The following is a 27,096-nucleotide window of genomic DNA, read 5'->3' as shown; positions in this document are numbered from 1 at the left end:
TGCCAGGCACCCAGGGACAGAACAAGAGGACACAGCCTCAAGCTGTGCCAGGGCAGGTTCGGGCTGGATGTTAGGAGGAAGTTCTACATGGAAACAGTGATTGGCACTGGAATGGGCTGCCCAGGGAGGTGGTGGAGGCACCAGCCCTGGAGGTGTTTAAAAGGAGGCTGGATGGGGCACTCAGTGCCATGGGTTAGTAATTAGAAGGGTTAGGTGATAGGCTGGACTCGATCCTAGAGGTCTTTTCTGCCCTGGTTCATTCTGTGCTTCAGAGGAGGAGCAGCCCTGCTGAGGTGAGCAAGGAGCCCACCTAGCAGAGTGCACAGAGCAGGACACGGCTGCAGGAGAGCTCCGAGCTCCGGCCCAGCCTCAGCACCGGGGTGGGATGTGCTGGGAGGGCAGCGAGGGACATTTTCTTGCCCTCTGTCTCAGAGGGTGAGTCGTGGCCGTTTACTGCTGAGCATCCCCTTCTGGGCAAGAAGAAAGTGGAGTCAGCAAGAAATGACCTTTCCCTTCCTGGTCCTGGGTGGTGACTTGACACCTATTGACACGCAGAGGATGCCAGCCCAGCTTTGCTTCCCCTGCACAAAGGAAGCCAGGGACAGAAATCGATGCCACTGCCCACTGATCGATGCCACTGCCCACTGATGGTTGTCACTGCCCCCCAGCCCCACCCCTGGCTGCAGAAGGGGAGAGCGAGTGCCTCTCATGAGCCCCACGCAGCCCCTCCAGCCTCTTTGGGTGCCCTCATACCCTTTCTCTTCGGGTTTGAATTGTTTTCCTGCAACAGGTGAGCGTCCACCGGAGCTGAGCTATCGGCAGAGCAGCTCCGAGCCGCGCAGGGGCTGAGCGCTCTCCTGGGAGCCTCTGAGCAGCAGGGCTCTGCCAGGGGGAGGTCGAAGGAGAGCTGCTCAGAGTACAGCCCGGCAGGATGCCAGCCCTGCTCAGACAGCTGAAGTCAAAACTCGAGGCACACAGACATCCCCCCCCGCCCTCCGCTGAAGGCGGCCGGCAAGAGGGAGCAGGAGAATGTCTCTGCGTGGGGCATCGCTGTGGGCAGGCAGAGGAGGAGGGTCCTGGTGGGAGTCGTGACCCTGCAGGGCAGTGACCGTTCCCTGCCAGGCTGCGCTGGTACCAGCGAGGCACTGGAGCAGGCTGCCCCTTCTCTGGGTCAAAACCTGCCTGGATGCCATCCTCTGCAGCCTGACCTGTCCTGCAGGCTGGAGGCTAACAGGGACCAGATCTTTTAACCGAGGATGTGGAGGGAAGAGTGAGACCTGAGAGTCCCAGCATGGTGGGGGTGGGAAGGGACCTCTGGAGGTCACCTAATGGTCACCTAGATCCAGAGCGTGGTATGGAGCAGCTAGAAGCAGGTTGCAGATGGGGGGGGGTCTGCAAGATGGGTATGGCTGGGGCCAAGTGAAGCTGCACAGCCTGCATGGGGCAGAGAGGAGATGTGGAATTACTTTGCCATTCCACCCTCCTGGGCAGAAGGAGGAGGAGGAAGAGGAGGACACAGGTGCTGGGGTGCTCCCAGGTATGGAGTTGTTCTGAGATGCTGAAGCTTTTCTTTGACACCAAGAAGAGACCTTTGAGGATTCTCCTTCCAAGTGCCAGCATTTTGCACACAGGAGAAGAAAAGACCTCGCACAGGATTTGTGGGTGATTAACAGACAGAGCAGGCAGCAAGCAAGCCCCAGAGCCCTCTCCCCTGCTCCAGACAGCCCAGGGGGGTACCAAATCACTCCAGCAAAAGCCAGGAGAGGTGGCTGGAGGCTGCCTGTGAGCCAACACCAAAGGACTTTGCTGCTCCTTGACACCCTGTTGAGAGCAGCCCAGCCCAGCTCATGGAGGGGTGGGAGCCTTCTTCCCAGCCCCCACCCCGAGAGGTGTCAGGACAGCAGTTCTTGTTCAGACAAGGCTCTTTGATGCAAGGCTGAGCTCTCAGCCCATATTGATGGGTCAGGGGTATTTTTCTTTGGCGTCAGCATTGTTTCATCAGCTAATAGAGCTTGTTGACTTTGGCAGGGCTACATGAAAGGGAAAAGGCTTTATTTATTCATTACACATTCAGCCAAATCTGATGTTTAATTCTTAGCTAAACTTTTCTGAATGACATGTGGTTAAAAGGGCTCCTGCTAAAGAGCTGGGCTGGCTGCTCAGAGCGGGAGCAAAAGCAGACAGCCTTTGGGGCACAGAGACCTTTCCCCCTACGTTCTCAGCCCAGCTCATGCAGCTCTGCCCAGTTCTCTCTTTGTGCCCCTGTTCAGCAGGATGAAGGCTTGGGGGGGGGAGAATGAAAACTGAAGGTTTTGGAGTCAGAAGGCAAAAGGAATTGCTTCAGAGGTGCTCTTCCGAGAGTACCTCTGAAGATGCAACAGAAGCTGGTGGTTGTAGGATGGATTCATCCCTTCTGCTACCCTGCCACAGCCATTTCCCAGCCCACAGGACATGCCTGTGCTGTGTTTCAGGCAGCAGAGCTGTGGATCCAAATCCCTGTGACCATCCCAGGACTCGGGGGGCACCTTTGGGCTGAGCTGAGCCCACACACAAGTCAAATGCCAAATCCTTTCCAAGACAATGGGATGCTCTCTCTCCTCCTTCACTAAACCAGCACTACCCACTGCTGGCTGCAGACCCATCCTTGGCTTTAGCAGAGGGCTGGGTGGCAGAGCTCTCTTTTGCCCTTCCTTGCAGGACCTAGATGGCTTTGGGGACAATCATTGTGACTTCATCCTGAAATTCAGCAGCAGAAGGAATCCACCCCCTGCTGTCACACCACCCAGGACATCCCAGGCAGGGTTGTGGGGATGGGAAGTTGCTGTGCCATAGCCTCCTTGAGCCCTCCAGTACATTAAAATACTGGAAGCCTCTCCCCTGGCACAGAATGGGTTGGGTTGGAAGGGACCTTGAAGATCAACCAGTCCCAAACCCCTGCCATGGGCAGGGACACCTCCCACCAGCACAGCTTGTTCAAGGTCTCATCCAACCTGCCCTTGAACACCTCCAGGGAGGAGTCATCCACAGCCTCCCTGGGCAACCTGTGCCAATCTCTCCCCACCCTCACAGTGCAGCATTTCTTCCTGAGCTCTAGTCTTGATCTCCCCTCTCACAGCTCAAAGCTGTTGCCCTTCATCCTTTCACTCCAAGGCCTCATCCAAAGGCTCTCCTTTGAGGAGGCAGCCTGCAGAAGGCATCTGCTGCCATTTCCACCCAGGAGAAGTTTTCTCTAATCCACCGGGAGAAGTTTTCCCTAATCTACTCCTTGCCTCCCTCCCTTTGCCCTGTTGTTTTCTAGCCTAGGAGAAAGGGTTGGAGCCTTTTGGGTTGGTTCCCACCCTTAATCACTTCCCACCTCAGGGCTGCTGCAGAGAGCATTATTTGAAGCCAGGATCATCTGCTCCTTGCCCCTGGGGCCAGACCCTGGGATCTCCTGTTAGCAGCTGCTCAGCAAATTACACACTGCTGCTCTGCCACCACCGAGGCTGCTCGGGAGCACGGCAGGGGCTCAGTGTCAGAGAAGCAAAGGTTTCAGGGCAAATGAGGGAGCAGGAACGAAATTAGAGAGTGCTGAGCAAACGGGATTTCCCTCCCAGCCCACTGCAAGCTCCTTCGATGCCCAGCTCGGGGCCGTAAGGCAGGATGGCTGCTCCCCTAACAAGGATCATTTCCACTTGCTGATGGAAAAGACACAGCCATAAAAATCCTGCTGTCAGGTGGAGTTAATTGGTAGAGTGAGCAGAAAGTTTGCCTGTGCCTTGGGTGAGGTGAGGAAAGATAAACTGCTGCAAGAAAAGCTTTGCTCTTCAGAAGGGGACAGCATCCAGGTGGGGAAAGCTGGAGCGAGCTGCTCTCTTCTTCTCTTTGGTATTAGGGGAGAGGAGAGAGGAAATGGCCTCAAACTGCACCTGAGGAGGTTTAACTTGGAGATTAGGGAAAACTTTGCTGCAAGAGTGGTCAGGGACTGGCAGAGGCTGCCCAGGGAGGTGGTGGAGTCCCCATCCCAGGAGGTGTTCAAGAAACCTGTGGCTGTGGCAGTTGGGGACAGGATTTAGTGGCCATGCTGGGGTTGGGCTGAAGGTTGGATTGGAAGATCTCAGAGGGCTTCTCCAAACCAAACTGTTCTAATTCTATGACTCCAAACTGCTCCATCAAGCATGAGCAGGCAAAGCTTGGCTGGCAGGGCCCAAGTCTCTGGCTGCCCATTGCCCAGGACCAGCACTCATTTTGCTGCATGCTCCAGCACAGGCAGTGAGTCTGCTCCCTCAGAACTGAGCTCCCCATGGATGCTGCCATCTCCATGTCTCTTTTGGGATGAGAAGGGACAACTAGCACAGATCCAGATGGTTCTGACTCTCAGCCAAAGAGTTTGCAAGCCCCCATCCCCTGGCCTGACCACCTGCTTCAGCTCCATGGTGCTGCCATGAAGTGCCTTTGAAGAGCCCTCTAAAAGGTGGGGATCGGAGTCCTGCCCTTGGGGACAGCCAGGACACCTTTGAGGCTAACCACAGCACGGTCCTGGGCCACCAAGAGGCATCTTCTGAATTGTTCCCTTAAACCAGAGCAGGAAAGAGCCAAGCACTTTGCATCCAGCAGCAGAAGGCTGGGCACAGCACACACAGGAGCCCAGGGGCTGCCAGGGCAGCTCCACCACCCAGCCATGCTCTGCTTTGAGGTCAGGCTTTGGGGAAGGTCTGCAACTCCATGTGAAGAGCAAGGCAGAGCTTTTGCTCCCTCCCCTTTCCCACCCTGTCCTGCCCTCCCCCATTCAAACTCTGAGAGCCTCTCTCAGAGGATGAAATATTCATGGTGGTGGAGCAGCTCTGCGGAGGCTGCACGTCGGCAGCTTCCCAGGCTGGCAGGCTTTTAGAGCAGGACACTTTTCCTACTTCCTAAGCATTTTCTTAGTCCTGAATCAATAATGGACTCAGAGCCCAGCACACAGGGAGCTGCTCTCGCGTCCCTGCTTGTAGGCTGTGGACACTGAGCCATCTCCAGAGCAAGATACAAGAGCTGCAGAATCAGAGTCATAGTTGCTTGGGTTAGAAAAGCCCTCTGAGATCAGCCAGTCCAACCAGCAGCTCAGCACCACCTTGGCCACGGAACCAGGGCCCCCAAGTGCCATGGCCACAGCTTGCTTAAGCATCTGCAGGGATGGACACTCCACCACCTCCCTGAGCAGCCTCTGCCCATCCCTGACCACTCTTGCAACATGGAATTTTTCCTCATCTCCAACCTAACCCTCCCCTGGCACAATGTCAGGCCATTGCCTCTCCTTCTGCCACCTGATACAAAGAAGAAGAGCCCAACCCCCACCCGGCTCCAACCTCCCTTCAGGGAGCTGTTGAGAGCCTCCTCTTCTTCAGACCAAACCCCACCCCCAGCTCCCTCAGCTGCTCCTCCTAAGAATGAGGGCAAGGAAGGGATGAGGCAGGATCCAAGCAGCTTAATTTGTAGACAAGCTTCAGGCAAGTGCCATGGGAAGAACAAAGGTTGCAGCTCTTAGGTACAGCAAGCCCAGATTTGGAGCCAAGCTCCAAGCCAAGCTCCAGATCCCAGGCCAGTGGGCTGAAGCCCTGCAGCTCTGAAGGTGTGCCCATGGCTGCTGGCTGGGAGGTGTCTGCTTCACCAAGTTCCCATCCCTAGGTCACTCCATGGAATCCCAGAATGGTTTTGCTTGGAAGACACCTTCAAGACCATCCAGCTCCGAGCCCCTGCCGTGGCCAGGGACCCCTCCCACCAGCCCAGCTTGCTCAAGGCCTCATCCAACCTGGCCTTGAACAGCTCCAGGCATCCACATCTTCCCTGGGCAACCTCTTCCAGCGTCTCACCACCCTCACCATAATCCCCTCAGCCCCCAGAGGAGCAGCTGCAGGGGTGCAGCTCCCGTGGGGAGGTGGGTGGGAGGTGAGCCCAGGGCAGCAGGAGCGCTGGGGCTGGAGCAGCTCCCCGGGGGATTAGCAGTGCCCAAAGCAGGAGCCGCTCCAAACCGCTGGGGCGGGCGGCGGCGCCGGTCCGTGCCCAGCAGCGATGGGATTATCTGCTCAGCAGCGGCGCTGCCCGGGCACCGTTAACCCTTCTGCCGCCTGCCTCTGCTCGGGCCCAGGTGCTGGGCAGCAGCTCCAGCTTTGGCAATGGAAGCGCTGCCCTCAGGTCACCCTGCAGATGCGGTGCTCAGGGTCCTCCCTGGGGGGGTCACCCGCGGGCAGGGCTGGTTCCAGCCTGCGGGGTCAGCTTGGGAGCGCCACCGGCACTGCCTCTGGCTTAGGCAGAGTGGGCGTGAAGGGATCTGTGTCCCTGCAGGAGCCTTGCAAGGGCGGACAGGTGGCTCGGGCTGGTCCTTGTGTGTGACAGGCAGCAGCTCCCTCTCCAGGTCCTCCCTCTCCAGGTCCTCCCTCTCCAGGTCCTCCCTGGCTGTCAGTCTCCCGCACAGGCTGTGCTGCCTGGGGTGCAAGGAGCAGCTCAGGCTCTTCTCAGGGAGGTGCTAAGTAGAGCATGAGCAGAGTTGAGCCAAGGTGAGGTGAGAGCAGAGCTCGCCTCGACCCTCCTGCTTTCCCCTGACCCTCACATCAAGGCTGGGTGAGGGAGCCACAGCCTTGCCCAGCGGCAGCTGCCTGCAGTATCTTCATCTTTACAAAGGTGGAGCCCCCAGTGAAGGCCAAGCCTGCCCCTGACGTCCCTCCCTGCCTCAGTGTCCCCAGGTGGAGATAGGGCACTCATTGCACTGTCACCACACGGCCCTGGCTGGCACTGTGACGCCTCCCTGCGGCTGGCGGGGAGAAGGGCACAGTGCTGAGATGGTTCTGGAAGGTCGGAGGGGCAAGAGGAAGAGGAGCCAGGAGCAGGGGCTGGCAGACAGGAGCCCAGAGGAGCCTGAGAGCCTTCCCGAGCGGTGGGTGGCTGGGTGCAGCCGTGCAGAGGTGTCTGCTCCAGGCCGAGGGGAAGAGGCAAGGAGAGAGCCGAGCGCCCCCGGCGCGGTGCCCGACGCCGCGGTGCCAGCTCCTGCTGACTCATGCTCCGCCGAGTGCCACACGCAGGCAGAGCCTGTCCTGGTGCCCGAGCCAGGGGTGACCTTGTGCTTGGACACCTCTGATCTGAGAGGAAGGGGAAGGAAGTGGAGGAGCAATCAATCCCCCAAACCACAGCCCGGAGAGGGAGATGGAGGCAGTGACATTCAGCTGAGCCAGAATTAGCAGCGGCCGTGTGGAGGGACCCCATTTCCACCCCATTAATAATTCATCCAGCTCTGCTGCTACCTGCTCACAAACAGCAAACAGCTCATTAGCCAGAAGGGCTTTTTCCCCTCCTTTTGCTCCCTCTGCCCTAGTAAGAGCCCATTGCAGATGGCTGGGGGATGGAGGTGGCAAAGGAAGGGCACAGGAGTGAGCAAATCACCCTGCCAGCCTAGCCTGAGCTTCCCACCCTGCCTAATCCCATCCCATTCGGGTTGTCTGTCCTGGACTCTGCTGCCTCTCAGCCAGGTCTACCCTTTGCCTGTGGAGGTGAAGCCTTGAAGCAGCCATCACTGGGGGAAAACTTCTTTGAGAGCTACAGAGCCCTGGCACAGGCTGCCCAGAGAGGTTGTGGAGTTTCCTGCTCTGCAGTTTCAGATCTCACCTGGACACGCTGCTGTGCAACCTGCCCTGCTTTGGCGGTGGGGTTGGACTAGATCCCTTCCACTCTCTACCCTTCCATGATTCTGTGGGCATTAAGAGATGGAATAATTAGTGCCAGAGGAGCAGGAGCTGCCCCACATCCCTGGAGCATCAAGGCAGGAGGGCACAGACCTTTACCTGGGCTCCTAGGGAGCTGTGTGAGGACCTCACGTTTCTCCTCAGTTATCTGCCTGCTCCTGGTCCTCTCTGCTGCTGAGTTATGTCACCTGCCAGCTGCTGGAAATAATCACTGTAAATTAATTAGGGTTGTTTCACCCCTCTGATCCCTCCCAGCCCAGGGATTGAGTGAAAATTAATTGTCTGAGAGTTATTTCCAGGTCTCCGGGAGTCCCATCCTGCCCGCTGGCAGGTTAGGGTTTGTGCCCTGAAGCAGGAGATTTAATTACCCACAGATGTTATTTTTGATCATAAAATCACCTTCTCTGCTGGGAAATCCAGCCAGAGCAGGTGACCCCTCAGGTCAGAAGCAGCAAGAGTGATAACAGCCCATAATGCCATTAGGACAAGCTCATGTTTTTCTCTCGGGTCAAAGCAGCTCTGCTTGGGAGAGAGCAGCACATCCTGGAGCAGTTCTTGGAACAGGAGTCAAGAAGTTTCCCCCAGACACAATTTGCTTAGGGTGGTCCTTGTCAAAGACCAAACCCTGGAATCATTTTGGGTGGAAAAGGCCTCTGAGGTCTCCCAGTCCAACCAGCACCCCAACCCCACCATGCCCACTAAACCCTGGCCCCAGGTGCCATGGCCACACAGCTCTTGCACACCTCCAGGGATGGGAATTCCATCTCCTCCTCGGGCATCCTGTGCCAATCCCTGAGCGCTCCTGCAGCACAGGAGTTGTTTCTAGCGCCCAACCTACATCTCCCCTGGTGCAGCCTGAGGCCATTTCCTCTCGTCCTATCTGTAGTTACTTGGGAGAAGAGCCCAGCCCCCACCTGGCTCCAGGCTCCTCTCAGGGAGCTGTAGAGAGCAATGAGCTCTGCCCTCAGCCTGCTCTTCTCCAGGCTAAACACCTCCAGCTCCCTCAGCTGCTCCTCCCCAGCCCTGTTCTCCAGACCCCTCCCCAGCTTCCTTGCCTTTCTCCAGACCCACTCCAGCCCCTCAATGTCCTTCTTAGAGTCAGGGGCACGAACCTGAAGCCAGTACTCGAGGTGTGGCCTCCACCAGTGCCAGTGGAGAGGATAAAGGTGATTGTCACCAAGCTCGGGGCAGGGGTGGCATCTTCCCTACTCAGTTGTTCAGTGCTGACAAGCCTGGCTGGGACCTGGACAGGGATGGAGATGCCAGGGAAGCCTCAGCAGGGCCACGGAAGCTGGAGCAGGAGCTGGAGGTGAAGGAAAACCACACAGCTCAATCCCGACCTGAATCAGGGGAACTCAGCAGGAAAGGGCACAGAGGAAATTGGTTTGGCTTTGGCTGCAGCCTCCTGAGCAAGCAGCTCCAGTTTGGTGTTGGATGGCGAAAAGGAGGAGGGGGAAATAAAACTCTGGGGGAAAATGTGCTCCAGAGTAGCCACGGGAGAGGCAGGCAGACCCCCATCTGCTCTGTCCCTCAGGGGAGGAGGCTGCAGGGTGCCCGTGGTGGCACCGGTCCATGGTGGGGGCATGAGCAGGGCAGGAGGGGTCAGGGGCAGGGCAGGATTCTGCCGATGCAGTCGTTTGGGAGGATCTGGAGGGAAATCTGACACCAACTTAAGGACTTTGTTGCTGTGTAAGGTGAGAGGAGACTCTGTGAACTTCAGCTGCTAAGCTGTGAGTGGAAAACCAAAGGCAGGGATGTAGGTGACCTCTGAGGAGCAGAAGGGCCTTGGGATGCACCCCAGAGCTCCTTAGCCATCGTGGGTGGATGGGCTGGGTGCTAAGGAGGGAATGGTCCCCTCCTAGGTGGAGGTTCAGACTGAGGTTTCCTCGGCCACAGCTATTGCCAAGAGGGAGGGAAGGAGGTTTTTGTGCCATCACCTGCCCCACTGATTTCACCCCAGCAGCTGCCCAGCTTGCAGGCCAGTAAAACACTGCTGCACACAGGGATGTTTGCCCCCTGAACTACTTCTGCCACTCAGAGCTGGATGAAAGCCTACGGATAAGAGGGGTCTTAGAAACCTTCAGAGCAGGGCTTGCTCCGTGCAAACCTTCCTCACCCACAGCCCCCTCCCCTTCCTGCAGCAGTGGCAGCTGCCAACTGCTGCTAACAGCCCCACGAGGGCCAGGAGAGAGAACCTCTGTGGGCCACCAGACCTTCTCCTGCCTGCCCAAGGAGCCTGGTCCCTAGGCAGAGCTCTCATCTCAGAGTCTGCAGGAAGCTCCTCCTTGTGTTGAGGGAGCCAGACCCAGGTCTTCAGGCTCCTTAGGCTGCAGAGGGATGCTTAAACAGCACCAGCAGCAGAGCTTGCAGGAGAGCCTGGAGACACCCAAGGTTTGGGAGCTCTGATTGGGTTTGAGAGCTGATTCTTGGGGAAAAAAGAAAGTCAAACCACTACAGAAGAAAGGACCCAAGAGAAGCCTGCAGAGCAGCATAGACCCTTGTGCCAGAGAGAAAACTCTGCCTGTGGAAGACAAGGATTTCCTCCTCCCCAGCTGAAAAAATCCAAGGTTTGGAGTCCCAGGGCTGGTCCAAGTTGATGAGACCTTGTCATGAGGAGGCTAATTAAAAACGAGTTGGTCCCAGGGTGACCTGGGTTTTAGCAGAGGCCTTGGCTCAAACATCACAGCTCCATCAAGCAAAAGAACCTCCTGAAAGCAAAGCAGCTGCAGAGGGGTTCCTGGGGCCAAGACAGCACTAAACAAAGCACACTGGGCTAGGGGAGCTGTGCTGAGCAGCCCTGCCTGGGCAGCACCAACTTCCACAGCAGCTCCTTCTCGCCCCTTGCTCACAGCTTGGTTGATTCATCCCCACTTTCAGGCACAGGATCATAGATCTGACTCTAAGAATGAGTCCAACCTTCAACCCAGCACCACCACGGCCACTAAGCCATGTCCCCAAGTGCCATGGCCACTGGTTTCTTGCACAGCCCAAGGGATGAGGACCCCAGCACCACCCTGAGCAGCCTGTGCCAATCCCTGACCACTCAGTTCTTCCTCCTATCCAACCTAAGCCTCCCCTGGCACAACCTGAGGCCTTTTCCCTCATCCTCTCTGTCCTGTTATTGTTATTTCCATTATTTTTCTCCCTGATGCAGCCAGGGATTGAGTTGCTTTCCAGCTTCCCTTTGGCACAGAGACCTCCTCAAAGCTGCAGTTTGATTCCTGTGCAGCTTTCACCACTCACAACAGATGTCTACTTTGTTTAAAATATTCAATGGCTTAATGATTAATCAAGCAATTTCACCTACAAAAACAGAGGATTTTCTGCTGTGAGGCTTAAGAATGGCATGATCTGCCAGGAAAAAAAGGGAAAACAACTTTGTGCACTCATTAGGAGCCCTAGAAACCAGCTGGGCTTTGGAAAACTGCAGCCTTTGATTGGGGCTGCTTTCCCCCCTTCCCTCCTTCACAGGCTCACAGGGTGTCAGGGGTTGGAAGGGACCCAAAGAGATCATCCAGTCCAATCCCCCTGCCAGAGCAGGATCACACAGTCCAGCTCAGGTCACACAGGAACACATCCACACAGGCCTGGAAACACTGCAGAGAAGGAGACTCCACAGCCTCTCTGGGCAGCCTGTGCCAGGGCTCTGGGACCCTTCCAGTCCAGAAGTTCCCCCTTGTGTTGAGCTGCAACCTCCTGTGCTGCAGCTTCCATCCATTGCTGCTTGTCCTATCCCAGGGAGCAGTGAGCAGAGCCTGTCCTGACCCCCAGCCCTCCTTCCCTACCTCCCACAAACTTGGAGCAGTTTTGCTGTGCCATCCTGGGTCCCTGTCACCACCCCAGATCCCTGTCACCACCCCAGATCCCTGTCACCACCCCAGATCCCTGTCACCACCCTGCCTGGCCAGACCAGTATCTTGTTTCCTAAGAAATCCTCCCCAGGGAGCAAGTCTCCTCTGCCACCTTCTGAAAGTGCCTTCTGCAGCATCTCTTGTCCAGCACTGACCTCAGGCACCAGGAGCAGGAAAAACCCAAGGGCTGCATCTGCAGCCACCAGGACTGGGACACTTCCAGCAGCCAAGTGTGAGGTCCTGCACCTGGGTCAGGGCAATCCCCAGTATCAGTCCTGGCTGGGAGATGACTGAGAGCAGCCCTGTGGAGAAGGACTTGGAGGTGCTGCTGGGTGAAGACTCAGCCCAGCAGAGTCCTGGGGACTGATCCCCAGCAGTGTGGACAGCAGTTACAGGGACAAGATTCTGCCCCTCTGCTGAGACCCCCCTGCAGTGCTGGGTCCACACCAGTGATGCAAGGGCTGGAAGTCCTCTGCTGTGAGGCCAGGCTGAGAGAGTTGGGGTTGTTCAGCCTGGAGAGGAGAAGGCTCCAGGGAGACCTTAGAGCTGCCTTTCAAGGGTGCCAACCAGAAATCTGGGGACAGAGTTTTTAGCAGGGCCTGTTGTGACAGGACAAGGAGTGATGGTTTGGAGCTAGAAGAGGGAGATCTGGACTAGGTGTAAGGAAGAAATGTTCTACACCAAGGATGGGGAGACCCTGGCCCAGGTTGCCCAGAGAGGTTGCAGCTGCCCCATCCCTGGAGCAATTCCAGGTCAGGTTGCTTGGAGCTGTGAGCAACCTGCTCCAGCTGCAGATGTCCCTGCTGACCCCAAGGGGGTGGGGGGGTTGGACTGAATGACCTTTAAAGGTCCCTTCTCACCCAAACCAGCCTGCGATGTGCCCCCCAGAGGCACAACCTCTCCACCACGCCCTTTGTTGGGCCCACAGGACCTCAGCAAGGGGCTTGCAGTTTCTCCCTCGGGGCAGAGCTGGGGCTAAGCAAGGCTGCAGGGATCTTTGGTGCACCCTCCAGAAGTGAGCAACCAGGAGAGCAAGCTGGGGAGCTGGGAAGCTGCAGTGCCTGGTTGCTGTGAGGACACTCACGACTGCTTTGCTAGCGTGAGGCTGGAAGGGAGCTGGTTTATTTTAAGCTCCTGAGTCCAAGTTTGCCTGGCTTAATGCAGTCTGACTTTTAGAGTGAGGATGTAAATATCTTGAGACTTTGGGCAGCTTCTTTGGAGGACACACGGCTTGGGGGAGGAAACCAGGCTCAAAAATAATGCCTGGAACCATTTCAGCAGGGTTAGAACTGATCTTACCAGCACCAAGGGAGCAGCCAAAGTGTGGCCATCTGCTTCCGCTCCCCCTCCCTGCCCTCTGGGCTGGCTTCAAACCACCCCAGCAGCAGAAAGTGCAGCCAGCATCCCGTGGAGGAAGGGCAATTCGATAAAGCTAACCCCAGAAAAGGAACACTTCACTTGAGCAGAGGAAGCAGTGGTGCCCTGCCTCGGCTGGTGGCTTTTGAGGCTCTCCCCCACCTTCCAGCGCTGCCATTTAGAGCTTGGTTCTGGCTTTGCCCTCTTACTGCCACGCAGCTCTCGAGCCCTGTGCTGCCCCAGAGACATCCTTGAGCTCTCTGCCTGCTGAGCTGAGCATGTTCAGGGGTTGGGCTGGACAGCAGGGACTGTGCACCTCCGTGTCCTGCTCTCTGAGATGAGCATATGTGAGTTTTGGCTCCGCTTCTGCCTGCTCGTGACCTGCCAGCTCTCCTGCCAGGGGCATGCCAGGCCAGCCCTGTCCATCCAGACTGGGCACTGGGAGGGGATCACACTGCTTAGACTCTACTGCTTCCCTTGCTGCCCCTAAGAACTCTGTCCCACCTTCCACCCTGGCCACCGTTTGCGGGCCTGGGTCATGTTCTCTTACAGTAGTTTGGTCACAGAGTCCTTCCCTTGTGTAATTTGGCCACTGCTAAAGGAAGCCTCCAAGGAAAGCCTCGATATGGCCACCCTGAAGGTGGGGCTGGCCACTGTGACCACAAAGGGGACAACTCAAGCAGCAAACGCTGAGTGGAGATTCATCTTAGCCCAGCTCAAGGGCTTTGGCAGCCCTGATGGCTCTGCGCACAAGGAAGCCCCAGGGCAAGAATGCTCTTGCCAGGATGGCTCCCTGCTTGCAGCCCCCTGCTCTTACAGCACCAAGGTGGACTGATTGAGGCACCTCTTGTCAATTCCCACCTGAGCCCACGGAGACACTGCCCTGCTGCACCCTCCTGCAGACACGAGGTGACAACAAACCTCCAGGATGGTCTTTTCAGGACCATTGCATTAAGCCATCTGTGTGACCAGAGTGGCAGGAGGACCGTACTGTAACACAATCTGTTGCCTCAGCACACTCTGAGCCCCCAGCACCTCAGCTGATGGGGATTTTTCTTCTTCCTTTTCCACCAGCCAGCTCTGTAAAGCTGCTCCCAGAGGCAGCTCCGTGCCTTAGCAGGAGGCTTTAGCAGAGGGATTGGGCTGGATGATCCCCAGAGGTCCCCTCCAGCACCCAGCATGCTGGGAGTCTATAATGTGCCCCTCAGCACAGCTAACCCTGGTGCTCACCTCCAAAACCTCCACCTTTGGTGCATGATCTTGAGGCTATGGCCTTGGTGCAGCTCAGCACCTCTGTGTGTCCCTTCAAAGCCTGAGAGCTTGACCATGCAATGTCACTCGTGGGCAAAATGGGAAGGCAGGACCTTTCCTGCCACTGCCCAGGCCTATGGGCAATGAGTGGCATCACAGTGGAGCAGGCATCATGGCCTGGATGGGGGGAGTCCATCTCCTGTCAGCTCAGCCTCTGTCCAGTTTGGGTCATTTGAGCTGAGAAGTCACCAGCAGTGGTCTCTGGGGACAGCAGAGACACCAGGAGCACAAATCTCTGCCCTCTCTGCTATCACCCAGTCCTGTCCCAGCCTGAAGAGAGGAAATTTGGTTTGCCTCCTGCAGCCATGCTCAAAGGCACTGGGTGGGGATGGTGTCCCCCCAGCCTGCTCAGCATCAGGAGCCTCGGGAGGTCTGGATGTGCTCACAGCTCTCCACAGGCTTTGTCACTTAGCCAAGCTGAAGTGAAGCTTCTCTGAGACCTTCTCAGGCAAAGAGCTTTCTCTGAAAGCTGCCCTGTGCCAGGCTGGGAAGCCCTTCCCCGAGGGCCTCTCAAAGGAGGCAGCTCAGCTGTGCTGGTGGCAAAGGCAAAGCCACAAGGCTTGGGCTTCAGCTCATGCCCAGAACACAGACACAGAGTGCACCAGGTTGGAAATGACCTCTGAGATCACTGAGCCCAACCTGTCCCCTAACACCTTCTAATTAACTAACCCATGGCACTAAGTGCCTCATCCAGTCTCCTTTTAAACACCTCCAGGGGTGGTGATGCCACCACCTCCCTGGGCAGCCCATTCCAGTGCCAATCACTATTTACATATAGAACTTCTTCCTAACGTCCAGCCCAAACCTGCCCTGGCACAGCTTGAGGCTGTGTCCTCTTGTTCTGTCCCTGGCAGCAGAGCCCAACCTCACCTGGCTGCAGCCTCCCTTCAGGAGCTGTAGAGAGCAATGAGCTCTGCCCTGAGCCTCCTCTGCTGCAGGCTGCACCCCCCCAGCTCCCTCAGAAGCTCCTCGTAGGGCTGGCGCTACAGCATCCCCCAGAGCCAGACCGCAGCACACCTGCCCCAGGCAGCCCAAACCAGGGCCCCACAAAGGCAGGAGCTTAGCCACGCACCTGCCATGCCCACGCAATGCCCACAGCGTGCCCAGGTGTGGGTACCTCCTCCTCCTCTGGTGACCGCGGTTGTCGTTCCAGGAGAACCCGTACCTGTGCAGCGATGAGTGCGACGCCTCCAACCCGGACCTGGCGCACCCGCCCAAGCTGATGTTCGACAGCGAGGACGAAGGCTTGGCCACCTACTGGCAGAGCGTGACCTGGCGCCGCTACCCGGAGCCGCTGCTGGCCAACATCACCCTGTCGTGGAACAAGAGCATCGAGCTGACCGACGACATCGTCATCACCTTCGAGTACGGCCGCCCCACCGTCATGATGCTGGAGAAGTCGCTGGACAACGGCAGGACTTGGCACCCCTACCAGTACTACGCCGACGACTGCATGGAGGCCTTCAGCATGCCCGCGCGGAGGGTGCGGGAGCTCTCCAGCAGCAGCGCCAACAGGGTGCTGTGCACGGAGGAGTACTCGCGCTGGGCGGGCTCCAAGAAGGAGAAGACAGTGCGCTTCGAGGTGCGCGACCGCTTCGCCATCTTCGCGGGGCCCGACCTGCGCAACATGGGCAACCTCTACACGCGCCTGGAGAGCGCCAAGGGCCTCAGGGACTTCTTCACCATCACCGACCTGCGCATGAGGCTGCTGAGGCCGGCCCTGGGCGGCACCTACGTGCAGAGGGAGAACCTCTACAAGTACTTCTATGCCGTCTCCAACATCGAGGTCACCGGCAGGTAACGGCTGCGGGGGTGCCGGGGGCTGAGGAGCAGGGAACTGTAGGGTTGTGGGAGCACAGAATCAGTCACAGAGCCACAGAAACACAATCATGGAGCCACAGAAACACAGAACCACAGTCACAGAACCACAGAGCCACAGAAACACAGCCACAGAACCACAGAAACACAATCATGGGACCACAGAAACACAGAAACACAATCACAGAACCACAGAACCACAGTCATAGAACCACAATCATAGAACCACAGAGCCACAGAACCACAGAAACACAGAATGATAGAACCACAGAATCACAGGAACACAGAACCACAATCATAGAACCACAGAACCACAGTCACAGAACCACAGAACCACAGTCACAGAACCACAAAACCACAGTCACAGAACCACAGAACCACAGTCACAGAACCACAGAACCACAGTCATAGAACCACAGAACCACAGTCACAGAACCACAAAACCACAGTCACAGAACCACAAAACCACAGTCACAGAACCACAAAACCACAGTCACAGAACCACAAAACCACAGTCACAGAACCACAGAACCACAGTCATAGAACCACAGAAACACAGTCACAGAACCACAGTCATAGAACCACAGAACCACAGTCACAGAACCACAGAACCACAGTCACAGAACCACAGAAACACAGTCATAGAACCACAGAACCACAGTCACAGAACCACAGTCACAGAACCACAGTCACAGAACCACAGAGCCACAGAACCACAGAACCACAATCATAGAACCACAGAACCACAATCATGGAACCACAGAACCACAGAAGCACAATTATAGAACCACAGAAACACAGAACCACAATTATAGAATCACAGAGTCACAGAATCATAGAACTATAGAATCACAAAACCATGGGATCACAATCACAGAATCCTAGAACCACAGACTCAGTCAGGGTTGGAAGGGACTACAAGGATCAGCCAGTTCCAACCTCCCCTGCCATGCCCAGGGACACCTCACACTAGATCAGGCTGGCCACAGCCTCAGCCAGCCTGGCCTTAAACACCTCCAGGGATGAGGCTTCCACCACCTCTCTGGGCAACCCCTTCCAGGCTCTCAGTAGCCTCATAGCGAACAACTTCTTCCTAACCTCCAGTCTGACTCTTCCCATTTCCAGCTTTGCTCCATCCCCCCCAGTCCTGTCACTCCCTGACAGCCTAAAAAGTCCCTCCCCAGCTCTCTTGTAGCCCCCTTCAGATACTGAGAGGTCACAATAAGGTCCCCTGGGAGCCTTCTCCTCTCCAGACTGCACAGCTCCAACTGCCTCAGCCTCTCCTCACAGCAGAGCAGCTCCAGCCCTCTGCTCATCCTCCTGGCCCTTCTCTGGACACCTCCCAGCACATCCACAGCCCTCTTGTGCCAGGGGCTCCAGAACGGGACACAGCACTCCAGGCAGTGTCTCAGCAGGGTAGAGCAGAGGGTAACTGCCCAAGACCTGAGCCACCAGAGCTGCTGCCCAGCCAGGAGCTTGCCAGTGGTCCTCCCTTTCTTGCCCAGGCAAGGAAGCAGCAGTGACAAACCAGATATGTCCTTGCAGGGAATGGTTAGGGCACCTCTGAGGTTGTGTTTCAGAGAAGGGCTGGTTTGGGGTATGGCTTGGATGGATGATTGGGGTCTGAGTCTCCCCCTCCAGTCATAGAATGGGTTGGGTTGGAAAGGACCTCAAAGCTCATCCACTTCCAACCCCCTGCCATGGGCAGGGACACCTCCCACTGGAACAGGTCGCTCAAGGTCTCATCCAACCTGGCCTTGAACACCTCCAGGGAGGTCGTGGAGCACAGAAGCACCCAACGTGATCTTTGATCACATTGGGTGCTTCTGTGCTCCACGACCTCCCTGGGCAACCTGTGCCAGTGCCTCACCACCCTCAACCTCTGCCAGTGTCTCACCACCCTCACTGCAGAGAATTTCTTCCCCATCTCCAGTCTAGGTCTCTTCTCTTCCCTGCAAGCAGTGCCCTGCACCCAGCTGGGCAAACACAGCCAGGCTCTGCCCAGACTTCCCAGCACCTGGAGAGTGAGGAATGAGACTTAACCCCAGCAGACTCCAGCTCACCAGCAGCACAGGCAGGATAGGTCATCTGGAGCCAGTCCTGCCCCCCCTGCAGACAAAGTTTGGGATGAGAGCAAACCTCCCACCCCCGACAGGTCCGGGGCAGGGGAAGGGCAGGAGGGGCTTTGTTTCTCATTTCTCTCTACGATGCAGCAGAAAAAAAGCCAAGTAAGGTGGAAAGCTGCCGAGATGGCCAATTTCCCACCCAGCCTGTGGGTTCCGGGTGAGAGGGGACAAATCTGCCCAGCACAGCCCTCCCCCCACCCCGTGCTAGCAGGAATCACCACAGCGACAGAGGAGCCGTTTGTGCGGCTTCCAAAGCTGGTCGCTTCTGAGGCTTGGAAGCGAAACTGTCCTGCAGGTGCCACCAAGGCTGCCTTTGAACAGGCTCCAAGGGGAAGGAAGCTGCAGTGAGGGGTGGGAGGCCCTTTCCTCCCCGGGGAGGGGGAGAAGGGGAGGGGCAGGCAGGAGGCAGCAGTGAGGGCAGCAACAGGCACAGGGCTTTGGCTTCATTCATGGTGTCTGGGATGAGCAATCCTTGCTCTCAGCTGGGCTGGCAGCATGTGGGGTGCCCACCGTTGGGATGGCTCAAGAATGAGCCCTGTGCAGCTGAGACACCAGGGCAGAGCTGCAGGAAGAGCACCTCTGTGTCCATCTGCAAGCACCCAGGGCTTGGGGCTGTGTGCTTCTGGATCAGTATCACGGAACCCCAGAATGGTTTGGGTTGAAAGGAACCTCAGACATCACCATCAGAGTGTGAGGCATTGCCTGTGGCCCTGTAGGGCACCAGGACCTTGGCAGGCAGCTGGCAGTGCCCGCAGGGTGATGTGACACACAGCAGATCGTTTCCACCTGATGCTCACAGTCAAGGGAAGGGCAAAATGCTCTGCCCTCAGAGCACAGCAGCGGCTTGGGTGCTTCCTACACTGCAGCCTTAGCTGGCAGGTTCAGAGAGGTTCTTCTGAGGCCCTTGGACTCTGTGCTGCTGGGCCCCATCCAAGCACACCACATCCTTCACCCCTTGGCCTCCCACCAGGAAAACCCTTCTGCATACTCCATCAGAGCTTTAGGGAGAAGCAGGAACAGAGCATGGGGAGAAGGGGCAGGAGTTGGCTGCCGTCTCTGCTCTGGCAGGTCAGATGAGCCAGAGCACTTCAGGAGTCTGTCAGGAGCTCCAGAGGGTCTGGTGAAGCCTGAAGGGTCACTGCTGCCTTCCTGGGCTGCTCCTTCAGGGTCTCCTTTAACCTGCTCCACCTACAGCTCCTCACCCCACAGCACAGCTCCTTCTCTCCGGTCAAGGCTGAGTTTATTTTTACTCCTTCTTCTTTTACTCTTTTTTCTCTTCGTTGTGTTGTGCTTGTTGGCTTTTTTTATTCATTTCCTCCTTCCATCCTGTCCCTATTGATCTGCAGGGTAACTGGAGATGCTGAGGAGTCAAGACAGGAATAGACAGGAGCGAGCCCTTGCTCTGCGCTGTGTGTGTGCCAGGCAGGGCGGGGAGGGCGAGCGGAAAGGCTTCTCCCCCGCGGCTCTCTGTTCGCCGCTCGCTTCTCTGCTGGGCGCAGCAATGAGCTCGGTCAGCTCCTCGGCGAGGGGCGATCGAGCCGTGCATGGCTGCCGGGGCTGGCAGGCGGCAAGCAGCAGGCTGCGAGCTGCCACTTCTCCTTCCACTCCACGCCCGAGTCTCTTTGGAGTAATTTTCTCGCCCCGCTAACGTCGCCGGGCGGCCGCGCTCCATCACCGAGACGTTAATGAGCAGTAATTGGAGTTAATGTGCCATGGCCGGGACATGTGGATCCAGTTAGGAGAAACCAGAGCGAGCACAAGTCAATCAATTTTAGGCTGATTATTAAGGTTTCTCTCCCTCCTTCTCCCCTGCCGCCAGTGCATGCTCTGCCGGTCTGTCTGTCCGTCCTGCTGGTGATGAGCGGTCCCTGGAGGGAGGGAGGGAGGCAGGAGGAGGGAGGCTTGCTCAGCTCTGCCAGCTCCACGGAGCCTCATCTCGGGCTCTGCTCAGGACAAAGAGACACCAACACGAGGAGGTTTCCAGTCTTGGGTTGGCAATGATGCAGGTGAAGAGTCTGGAGGCTCATGAGAAGTGGCTGAGGGAGCTGGGGTTGTTCAGTCTGGAGAAGAGGAGCCTGAGGGGGGACCTTATTGCTCTCTACAGCTCCCTGAAAGGAGGCTAGAGGTGGGGGTTGGGCTCTTTTCCCTTGTATCAGGTGATAGAATGAGAAGAAATGGCCTGAAACTGTGCCAGGAGAGGGTTAGGTTGGGGATGAAGGAAAATTTCTCTGCTGCAAGAGTGGTCAGGGACTGGCAAAGGCTGCCCAGGGAGGTGGTGGAGTCCCCATCTCTGGAGGAGTGCAAGAAATGTGTGCCCATGGCAGTTGGGGACAGGGTTTTGTGGCCGTGGGGATGCTGGGTTGACAGTCAGACTGGATGATCTTGAAGGGCTCTTCCAACCAAATCAGTTCTATGTTTCTACTGTTTCCTCTCTTCACCTGCTGACTTTCAGGGCGTTTCCTTGGCTTCCCTTCTGCCACACACAAAGAACTGAAGGGAGGAGCCCTCAGTGCTCCTCTGCTTTGCCCTTGTGTGGTTCTTGGTGTTGTCCATGGGTGGTCTCCAGGAGGCTTTGCCCTCTGCATGACTCAGAGCAGAGAATTTGTGGTAGCAGAGCAGAATCAATTCACTCAGTCCCTTCTTCCAGCACTAGAGCCAGGATCAGGCACTTGAGACCTGAAGGATCAAGGCCATGCCCTAGAGCACCAATACATCCAGCTGCTCAATCACCAGTGGAACCCACATGCAGGGATTCATTTAGCTGCCTTCTTGGTGGCCTCAAGATGTGGTGATGCTGTTAAAGATGAAGCAAATCCTGGCCAGCTTGGTGGCTGCCTCCTTCTTCTGTCCTCCAGGCCAGAGTGGTGCCAGCAGCTCAATGTGCTTCCCCTCTGGTTGTAGCCCAGCTTGGACTGGCAGTGCCAGCACAAAGTGCATCCTGGCTGCCTTCAGGCTGCTTTGGCCCTCTTGGACATTCCTCCTTCTGACTCAGCTTGATGAAGCTGTTGGAGAGCCTCCAACTGTAGATGTCTGCAATCCTGACTTCTCTGACCAAGCTGTCTCTAGAAGGCAGGGAAGGAGAATGTTTGATCCATGAAGCCTCTTGTTGAGAGTCTTAGATTTGGTGTCACAATCACTGCTCACATCAAGTGTGCCCTGGAGAGCAGGGCAGGACCTGCTGGCTGCTGGAAGGGGACCTGGGGTAGGTGAGCTGTGAGAGCATAGCCTTCCCCAGCCTCAGTGCTGGAGCATCACCCCCAAACCAGCCCTGGGCTCACCCAAGCACCCCTTAGAAACTAGCCCAAGGCCACTGCACCCCACGGGCAGCTTCTGCCTCTGCTCAGCAGCTTTGAGAAGCCCACGAAAAGCAGGATGAGCACTGCCTGTGCCTTTCCCTGCAGCTCCTGCAGCCAGACCTTGGGTCCCAGGAGGTAAGAGCATCCTGGTGTCAAGGTCAGCCAAGTCTGCGCCAGCGCCGCCTCCTCGGCCCGTCCTTGCCTCCGTGCTGGGCAGCCCCACAGAAGCTGGAAGGCTGAATTTCCCTGGCATTCCTCCAGGCTGGAATTAGCTCCAGTTCAGGCAAAAAAAAAAAGGTCTTGCTCTTGGGCAGAGAGTTAAAGCCCAGCAACTGCTTGCTTGGCTTTGCCTGAGCCTCCTCAAGGTGTTTGGAGTTTCTCTCGGCTGAGGACAGGCTGAGGGAGCTGAGGCTGTGTAGGTGGAGAAGAGGAGGCTGAGTGGGGTCTTATTCATGCTGACAAACACCTAAGGGGTGGGTGTCAGGCAGGTGTGGCCAGACTCTTCTGGAGACAGACCAAGAGCTGATGTGCATCCCTTAGAGCACAGGAAGTTCCCTCCAAACACAAGAGGAAACATCTTTGCTCTGAGGGTGGCAGAGCACTGGAGCAGGCTGCCCAGAGAGGTGGTGGAGTCTCTGTCTCTGAGACTTTCAAGCCCCACCTGGATGTGTTCATTCATCTCCCTTCCCATCTGCCAGACTTCCTCCTCCCAGCTCCAACTCTCTGTTGCTTCCTCCCTCCCCCATAAAGATCTTCTTCCTCTACAACAGAGGCAGCTCTCTAGAGCCCTCTCAGTGGTCCTAACTCTGCCATTACTGCTCCTTGGAGACCTCCAAAACCCAGCTGGACACAGTGATCCTGAGCAACCTGCTCTAGGTGACCCTGCTTTAGCAGGGAGCTTTGACTCGGCCATCTCCAGAGGTCCCTCCCAACCCCTACCGCTCTGTGACTCACTCCCACTGCAGCAAGCCCGAGGGGAAACGATGCTGGGTGGGAGGCAGTTAGCAAGAAGCCCTGAGAGCTCCTCCTTCCCCCAGCCACTCCTGACACTTTGTCAATTGCTGCAGACCGATGCCCAAGGTCCTATTCCCTGCTCCTGGCTCTGCTTTCTGGAGGCTTTTCTTTCCCCCCCCCAGTCTGCTGCTGAGCTGTGTCCGGCCCCAGGCAGCTAATAGGATTTCAGTGCTAGCCTGAGCAGGTGATGTATGTTAAAGCACTTAATACAAAGAGACTTCTCCAGCAGCCCAAATTCAATTTGGCCAATGAACTCAATTGCAGGCATTATTGCATTCCAGGAGAAAGACCAAGAGCATTTGTACACATTACTCTGCAAATATTGATGTTCACCTACCTGGGTGATGTCCTCTTCACCCTTCCTCCCTTCTGCTGCCCGACCCCCTGGTGGGGAGGTTTGGGTCTGTGTTTGCTCTGTAAGACAGCTCTGAATGTAAATAACTTCCCACCAGGCAGCAGGTTCCTGACAGCTGGGGAGTGTCAACTGATTTCAAACAAATAGCCTCTGGGAAGGGAGCAGCCAGCCAAGGGCTCTCCACTTCAGCACCCTGCAAACTGCCTCCTGCCTGCAACCCAAACCTCAGACCACGGCAGAGGGCAGTGGGGATGGCTCATCCCCACCAGAACTCACCCATCCCCACCAGAACTCATCCATCCCCACCACAGGACCAGCAGTCAAACCCCACCAGAACTCATCCATCCCCACCAGAACTCATCCATCCCCACCACAGGACCAGCAGTCAAACCCCACCAGAACTCATCCATCCCCACCAGAACTCATCCATCCCCACCACAGGACCAGCAGTCAAACCCCACCAGAACTCATCCATCCCCACCAGAACTCATCCATCCCCACCACAGGACCTGCAGTCAAACCCCACCAGAACTCATCCATCCCCACCACAGGACCAGCAGTCAAACCCTGCAATACTTTAAAGACCTGGAGATGTGGTGCTAAGGGACATGGTTAGTGGTGACCTGGCAGGCTTGGACTTGATGGTTCCAAAGGTCTCTTCCAACTGCAACAAATATCCTGGCCTGGGCCAGCACAAGTAGGGAAATGGTTGCACTGGGCACTGGTGAGGCCACTCATTGAATACAGGGCTCAGGTTTGGGTTCCTCCCTCCAAGAAGGAAGCTGAGGGGATGGAACATGTCCAGAGAAGGGCAACAAGGCTGGTGAGGGGTCTGGGGAGCAGGGCTGGGGAGCAGCAGCTGAGGGAGCTACTGGGGGTGTTTGGTCTGCAGAAGAGGCAGAGAGGAGACCTCATTGTTCTCTATAGCTCCCTGAAGGGAGGTTGCAGTGGGGTGGGCTTGGCCTCTTCCCCCCAGAATCAGATGATAGAAGAAGAGGAAATGACCTGAAATTGTGGCAGGGGAGGATTAGGTTGGAGATGAGGAAAACTTTCTTTGCTGCAAGAGCTATCAGGGATTGGCAGAGGCTGCCCAGGAGGGTGGTGGAGTCCCCATCCCTGGAGGTGTTCAAGAAACCTGTGGCCATGGCTCTTGGGGCCATGGTTCAGTGGCCATGGTGGTGCTGGGTTGATGATTGGACTCTTAGAGGTCTTTTCCAGCCAAAACAGTTCTGTCCTTCTCTCTGACTCACAAAAAGGTCCCTCTGACCTGACCCAAGGTTTTTTCCACTTGTTCAGCTCTGCCAAATGCATCCAGACCCCAAAGCCTCCTTCTCTGGTTCTAGCAGAAAGAAACAGGGAGCTAAAATGCTTTTTCTTTCCCCTTCAGGCCCTGACCCACAGGCTCAGCTATTCTCCCAGCCCTGCTCTGGGGATGAATGAGTTGCAATCACCTCCTTCACCCCTGCTCTGGCCACTGTCTGCAGCAAACCCCTGCCAGAGTGATGTCCCAGCAAGGCAAAGCCTAATATAACTTCTCTGCACGAGAGGATGGTGCTTCCTCTGTGGCCCAGCCACCAGCAGCTATTTTTACCTGCTTCAGCACGCACAGATGGGCCAGAAACAATCCAAGCTCAGCACCAGTTCTGCTCTGCCCAAAAGGTTTGCTCCCTGCTTTTGCTGAGCTGCCAAAACAGTTGCAAAGGAGCAGGTAAAACCTGGGGAAGTCACAGCCAGGCAGCTGCGAGCAGGGGCTGGAGATGACAATGGAGAGCTGGGGAAGAGTTATTCCTGCTTCCCTGAGAGCTGAGAGCAGTTGAAACATCTTTTCTTTGGGGATGGAGAGGAAAGAGCTCCCTTCAAACACATGGTCCCACGAGACTCATTAAAGGCTCATCAATTACACTGAGAGCAAACAATTCAGAGGAAGCTATCAGAAGGCTTCCTTTGGAGGGCAATCATTAGCAGCTCGCTGCTGCCTCTGCCCAACACCAGCTCCTGCCAGCAGGAAAGGAGCAAGGCAGGGGCAAAGCCAAGCTGGTGCAGGGGGAAAGCAGGAGAGTGGTGGCCCAGGGCCTGCAGGAGGGGACCAGGTCTGCACAGCATCCCTGGAGACATGTGGCTGTGCAGAAGCATCCTCGTGGTGAGCACAGGATGGAGATGAGAGCATTGCTTGGGCTGGAAGGAGACTTGGAAAGGAGGTGGAAGCCCTCTGAGGGCTTCTCCATGTCCTCACCCAGGCTTTTTTAAGAGCTTAGGGCACGACAGGATTGGTCCATGGTGGGAACTGGGTGAGAGGTGCACAGGGGTAGAGCAGCAATCCAGGTCTGCACTCAGCAAGTGGCTCCTCTAACCCTACCCAGCGCATAACCAGGCTCATGACATCAGGCCTGAGTTGGAGGTGCCAGCACCCCAAGGCTGGCTCAGCCCCAGGGGGCTGAAGAGATGCTCTTTGCCTTTCTCTGCTGCTGCAAGTGGGGTTGTGAACAAAAAGAGGTGGAAAACCACCCAAGGATTGTTAGAAGGAAGGCAAATAGCTGGGGAGGCTTTCTCAGATGACTTCAGATGTCATCACTAGCAGAAGCTGAAGGACAGGGGTTGCTCTCCCACTCCCAGTTCAGTGTCTGCAGGTTTCTGGCACTCTCCTTCAATTCCATCCCATCCCTAAGCCTGGCCATGGGCATCTCCTTACCTCACACACAGGCTTGGCACCAGACACCTCCCCAGCCGCTCGCTGCTGTGACCTCCAGGATGCTGACTTGGAGAAATGCTTGGAAAAAAAACCTGCTCTTTATGGCTGGAAAAGAAGGATAAAGAGAAGGACACTTTGCTGCAAACTTCCCTTGGCACTCCCAGCTCTGTGGCATTCCCTGGTGCAGGCCTTGGCAGCACAGACCAAGCTGCAGCAGCTGAGGGCAGGCAGTAGCCCAACAACCTGAGCTGAAAGCAGCTCCAAGGTGCAAAGGGAAGAATAGAAGAATGGTTTGGGTTGGAAGGGACCTCAAAGCTCAGCCAGTTCCAACTCAATGCTATAGGCAGGGGCACTTCCCACTCAAGACCTCATCCAAGCTGGTCCTGAACACCTGCAGGGAGGTTGTGGAGCACAGAAGCACCAAACGTGATCGAAGATCACCTCCCTGGGCAACCTGTGCCAGTGTCTCACCACCCTCACTGCCAAGAACTCCTTCCTAACTTCCCCACCTGGGGCCACACATTGCTCCAGAACAGTGTGAGGCATTTTCTGTTGGTGCAAAATGCACTTCTGTGCCCTTCCAACAGCCCAGAGCAGGACTTTAGCATCCCCAAGCCACGGAGGGTCCTGTAGCTGCTTTGCTGTGGGCCGTGCCTCACCCTGGCTTCATCCAAGGTGGGCTCTGCAGGCTCCCCATGAAGCAGCACTGTCAAAACTAGCCTGGCCCCAAGAGTTAGAGAGAGGAAACACTCCCAGTTCTTCAGAGCTGCTCCAGAGCCAAAGAGACCATATTGCAAGCAGCACTTTGCTGGAGCAGCCCCGAGGCTGGAGCTGGGCCACGGCTGCCTTCCGCAGGACAAGGCGCAGGTGGCTGCCCCACTGCTGCTCTTTAAGCCTCATTGCTAAGTAGCTCCTAACCTTTTCCTTCATCCTCTCCCTCCTGCCATGGCTGCCCGCCTGAGGAAGATGGGCAGAGGCAACAGGACCAGCAGCTCCCACCCAGGGGACTGGGCTAATGTCATTTGCTCCATCTCCACCAGCCGGATCTTGGCTGGGGAAAGGAGGAGGCTGTGCACAGACAGACAGTGAGTGCATGTCCTTGGGCTGCAGACACAGAGGAGGAAGAGGAGGAGGGAGAAGAAGAGGGGGAAAAAAATAAAAAGAGGACAAAAAGAGGGGGGGAGGGGGAGAAGAAAAAGAAAAGAGTAAAAAAAAAAGAAAAAAGGAGAAAAAAGGAGAAAAAAGGGAAAAGAAAAGGAGAGAAAAGGGAAAAGAAAAGGAGAGAAAAGGGAAAAGAAAAGGAGAAAAAAAGGAAACAGAAAAGAGAAAAAAAAGCAGAGAAAAAAATAAAAAGAAGGAGAAAAAAGAGGGGGAAAGATAAAAAAAAGGAAAAACTAAAAAGAAAAGAAAAAAGAAGAAAATAAAGAAAAGAAAAACAGTAGAAAAAAGGGGAAAAGAAAAGAGAAAAAAAGAAAAGGAAAAAAGTAAAGGAGAAAAAAGGGGGAAAGAAGAGACAGAAAAAGAAAATAAAAAAGAAAAAAGAAAAGAAAAAAGAGGAAAAAGGAAAAGAAAAAAGAAAAGGAGAA

General features: G+C 56.1%; 1 protein-coding gene across 3 annotated transcripts in view; it reads left to right on the top strand.

The window, feature by feature from the left end:
• NTNG2 (netrin G2) overlaps positions 1-27,096 on the top strand; it is a 56,038-nt gene that overhangs the window by 7,249 nt on the left and 21,693 nt on the right. For all 3 annotated transcript variants that reach the window (XM_064171132.1, XM_064171133.1, XM_064171131.1), the window contains one exon: positions 15,366-16,009. In XM_064171132.1, the coding sequence (XP_064027202.1) occupies positions 15,366-16,009 (644 nt within the window). The remainder of the gene's footprint in view (positions 1-15,365; positions 16,010-27,096) is intronic.

The sequence above is a fragment of the Pogoniulus pusillus genome, chromosome 35 (assembly GCF_015220805.1).
Source record: "Pogoniulus pusillus isolate bPogPus1 chromosome 35, bPogPus1.pri, whole genome shotgun sequence".
In the NCBI taxonomy this organism is placed as follows: Eukaryota; Metazoa; Chordata; class Aves; order Piciformes; family Lybiidae; genus Pogoniulus; species Pogoniulus pusillus.
Note: the sequence above shows the minus strand (reverse complement) of the source record. Positions and strands in the feature narration are given on the sequence as shown.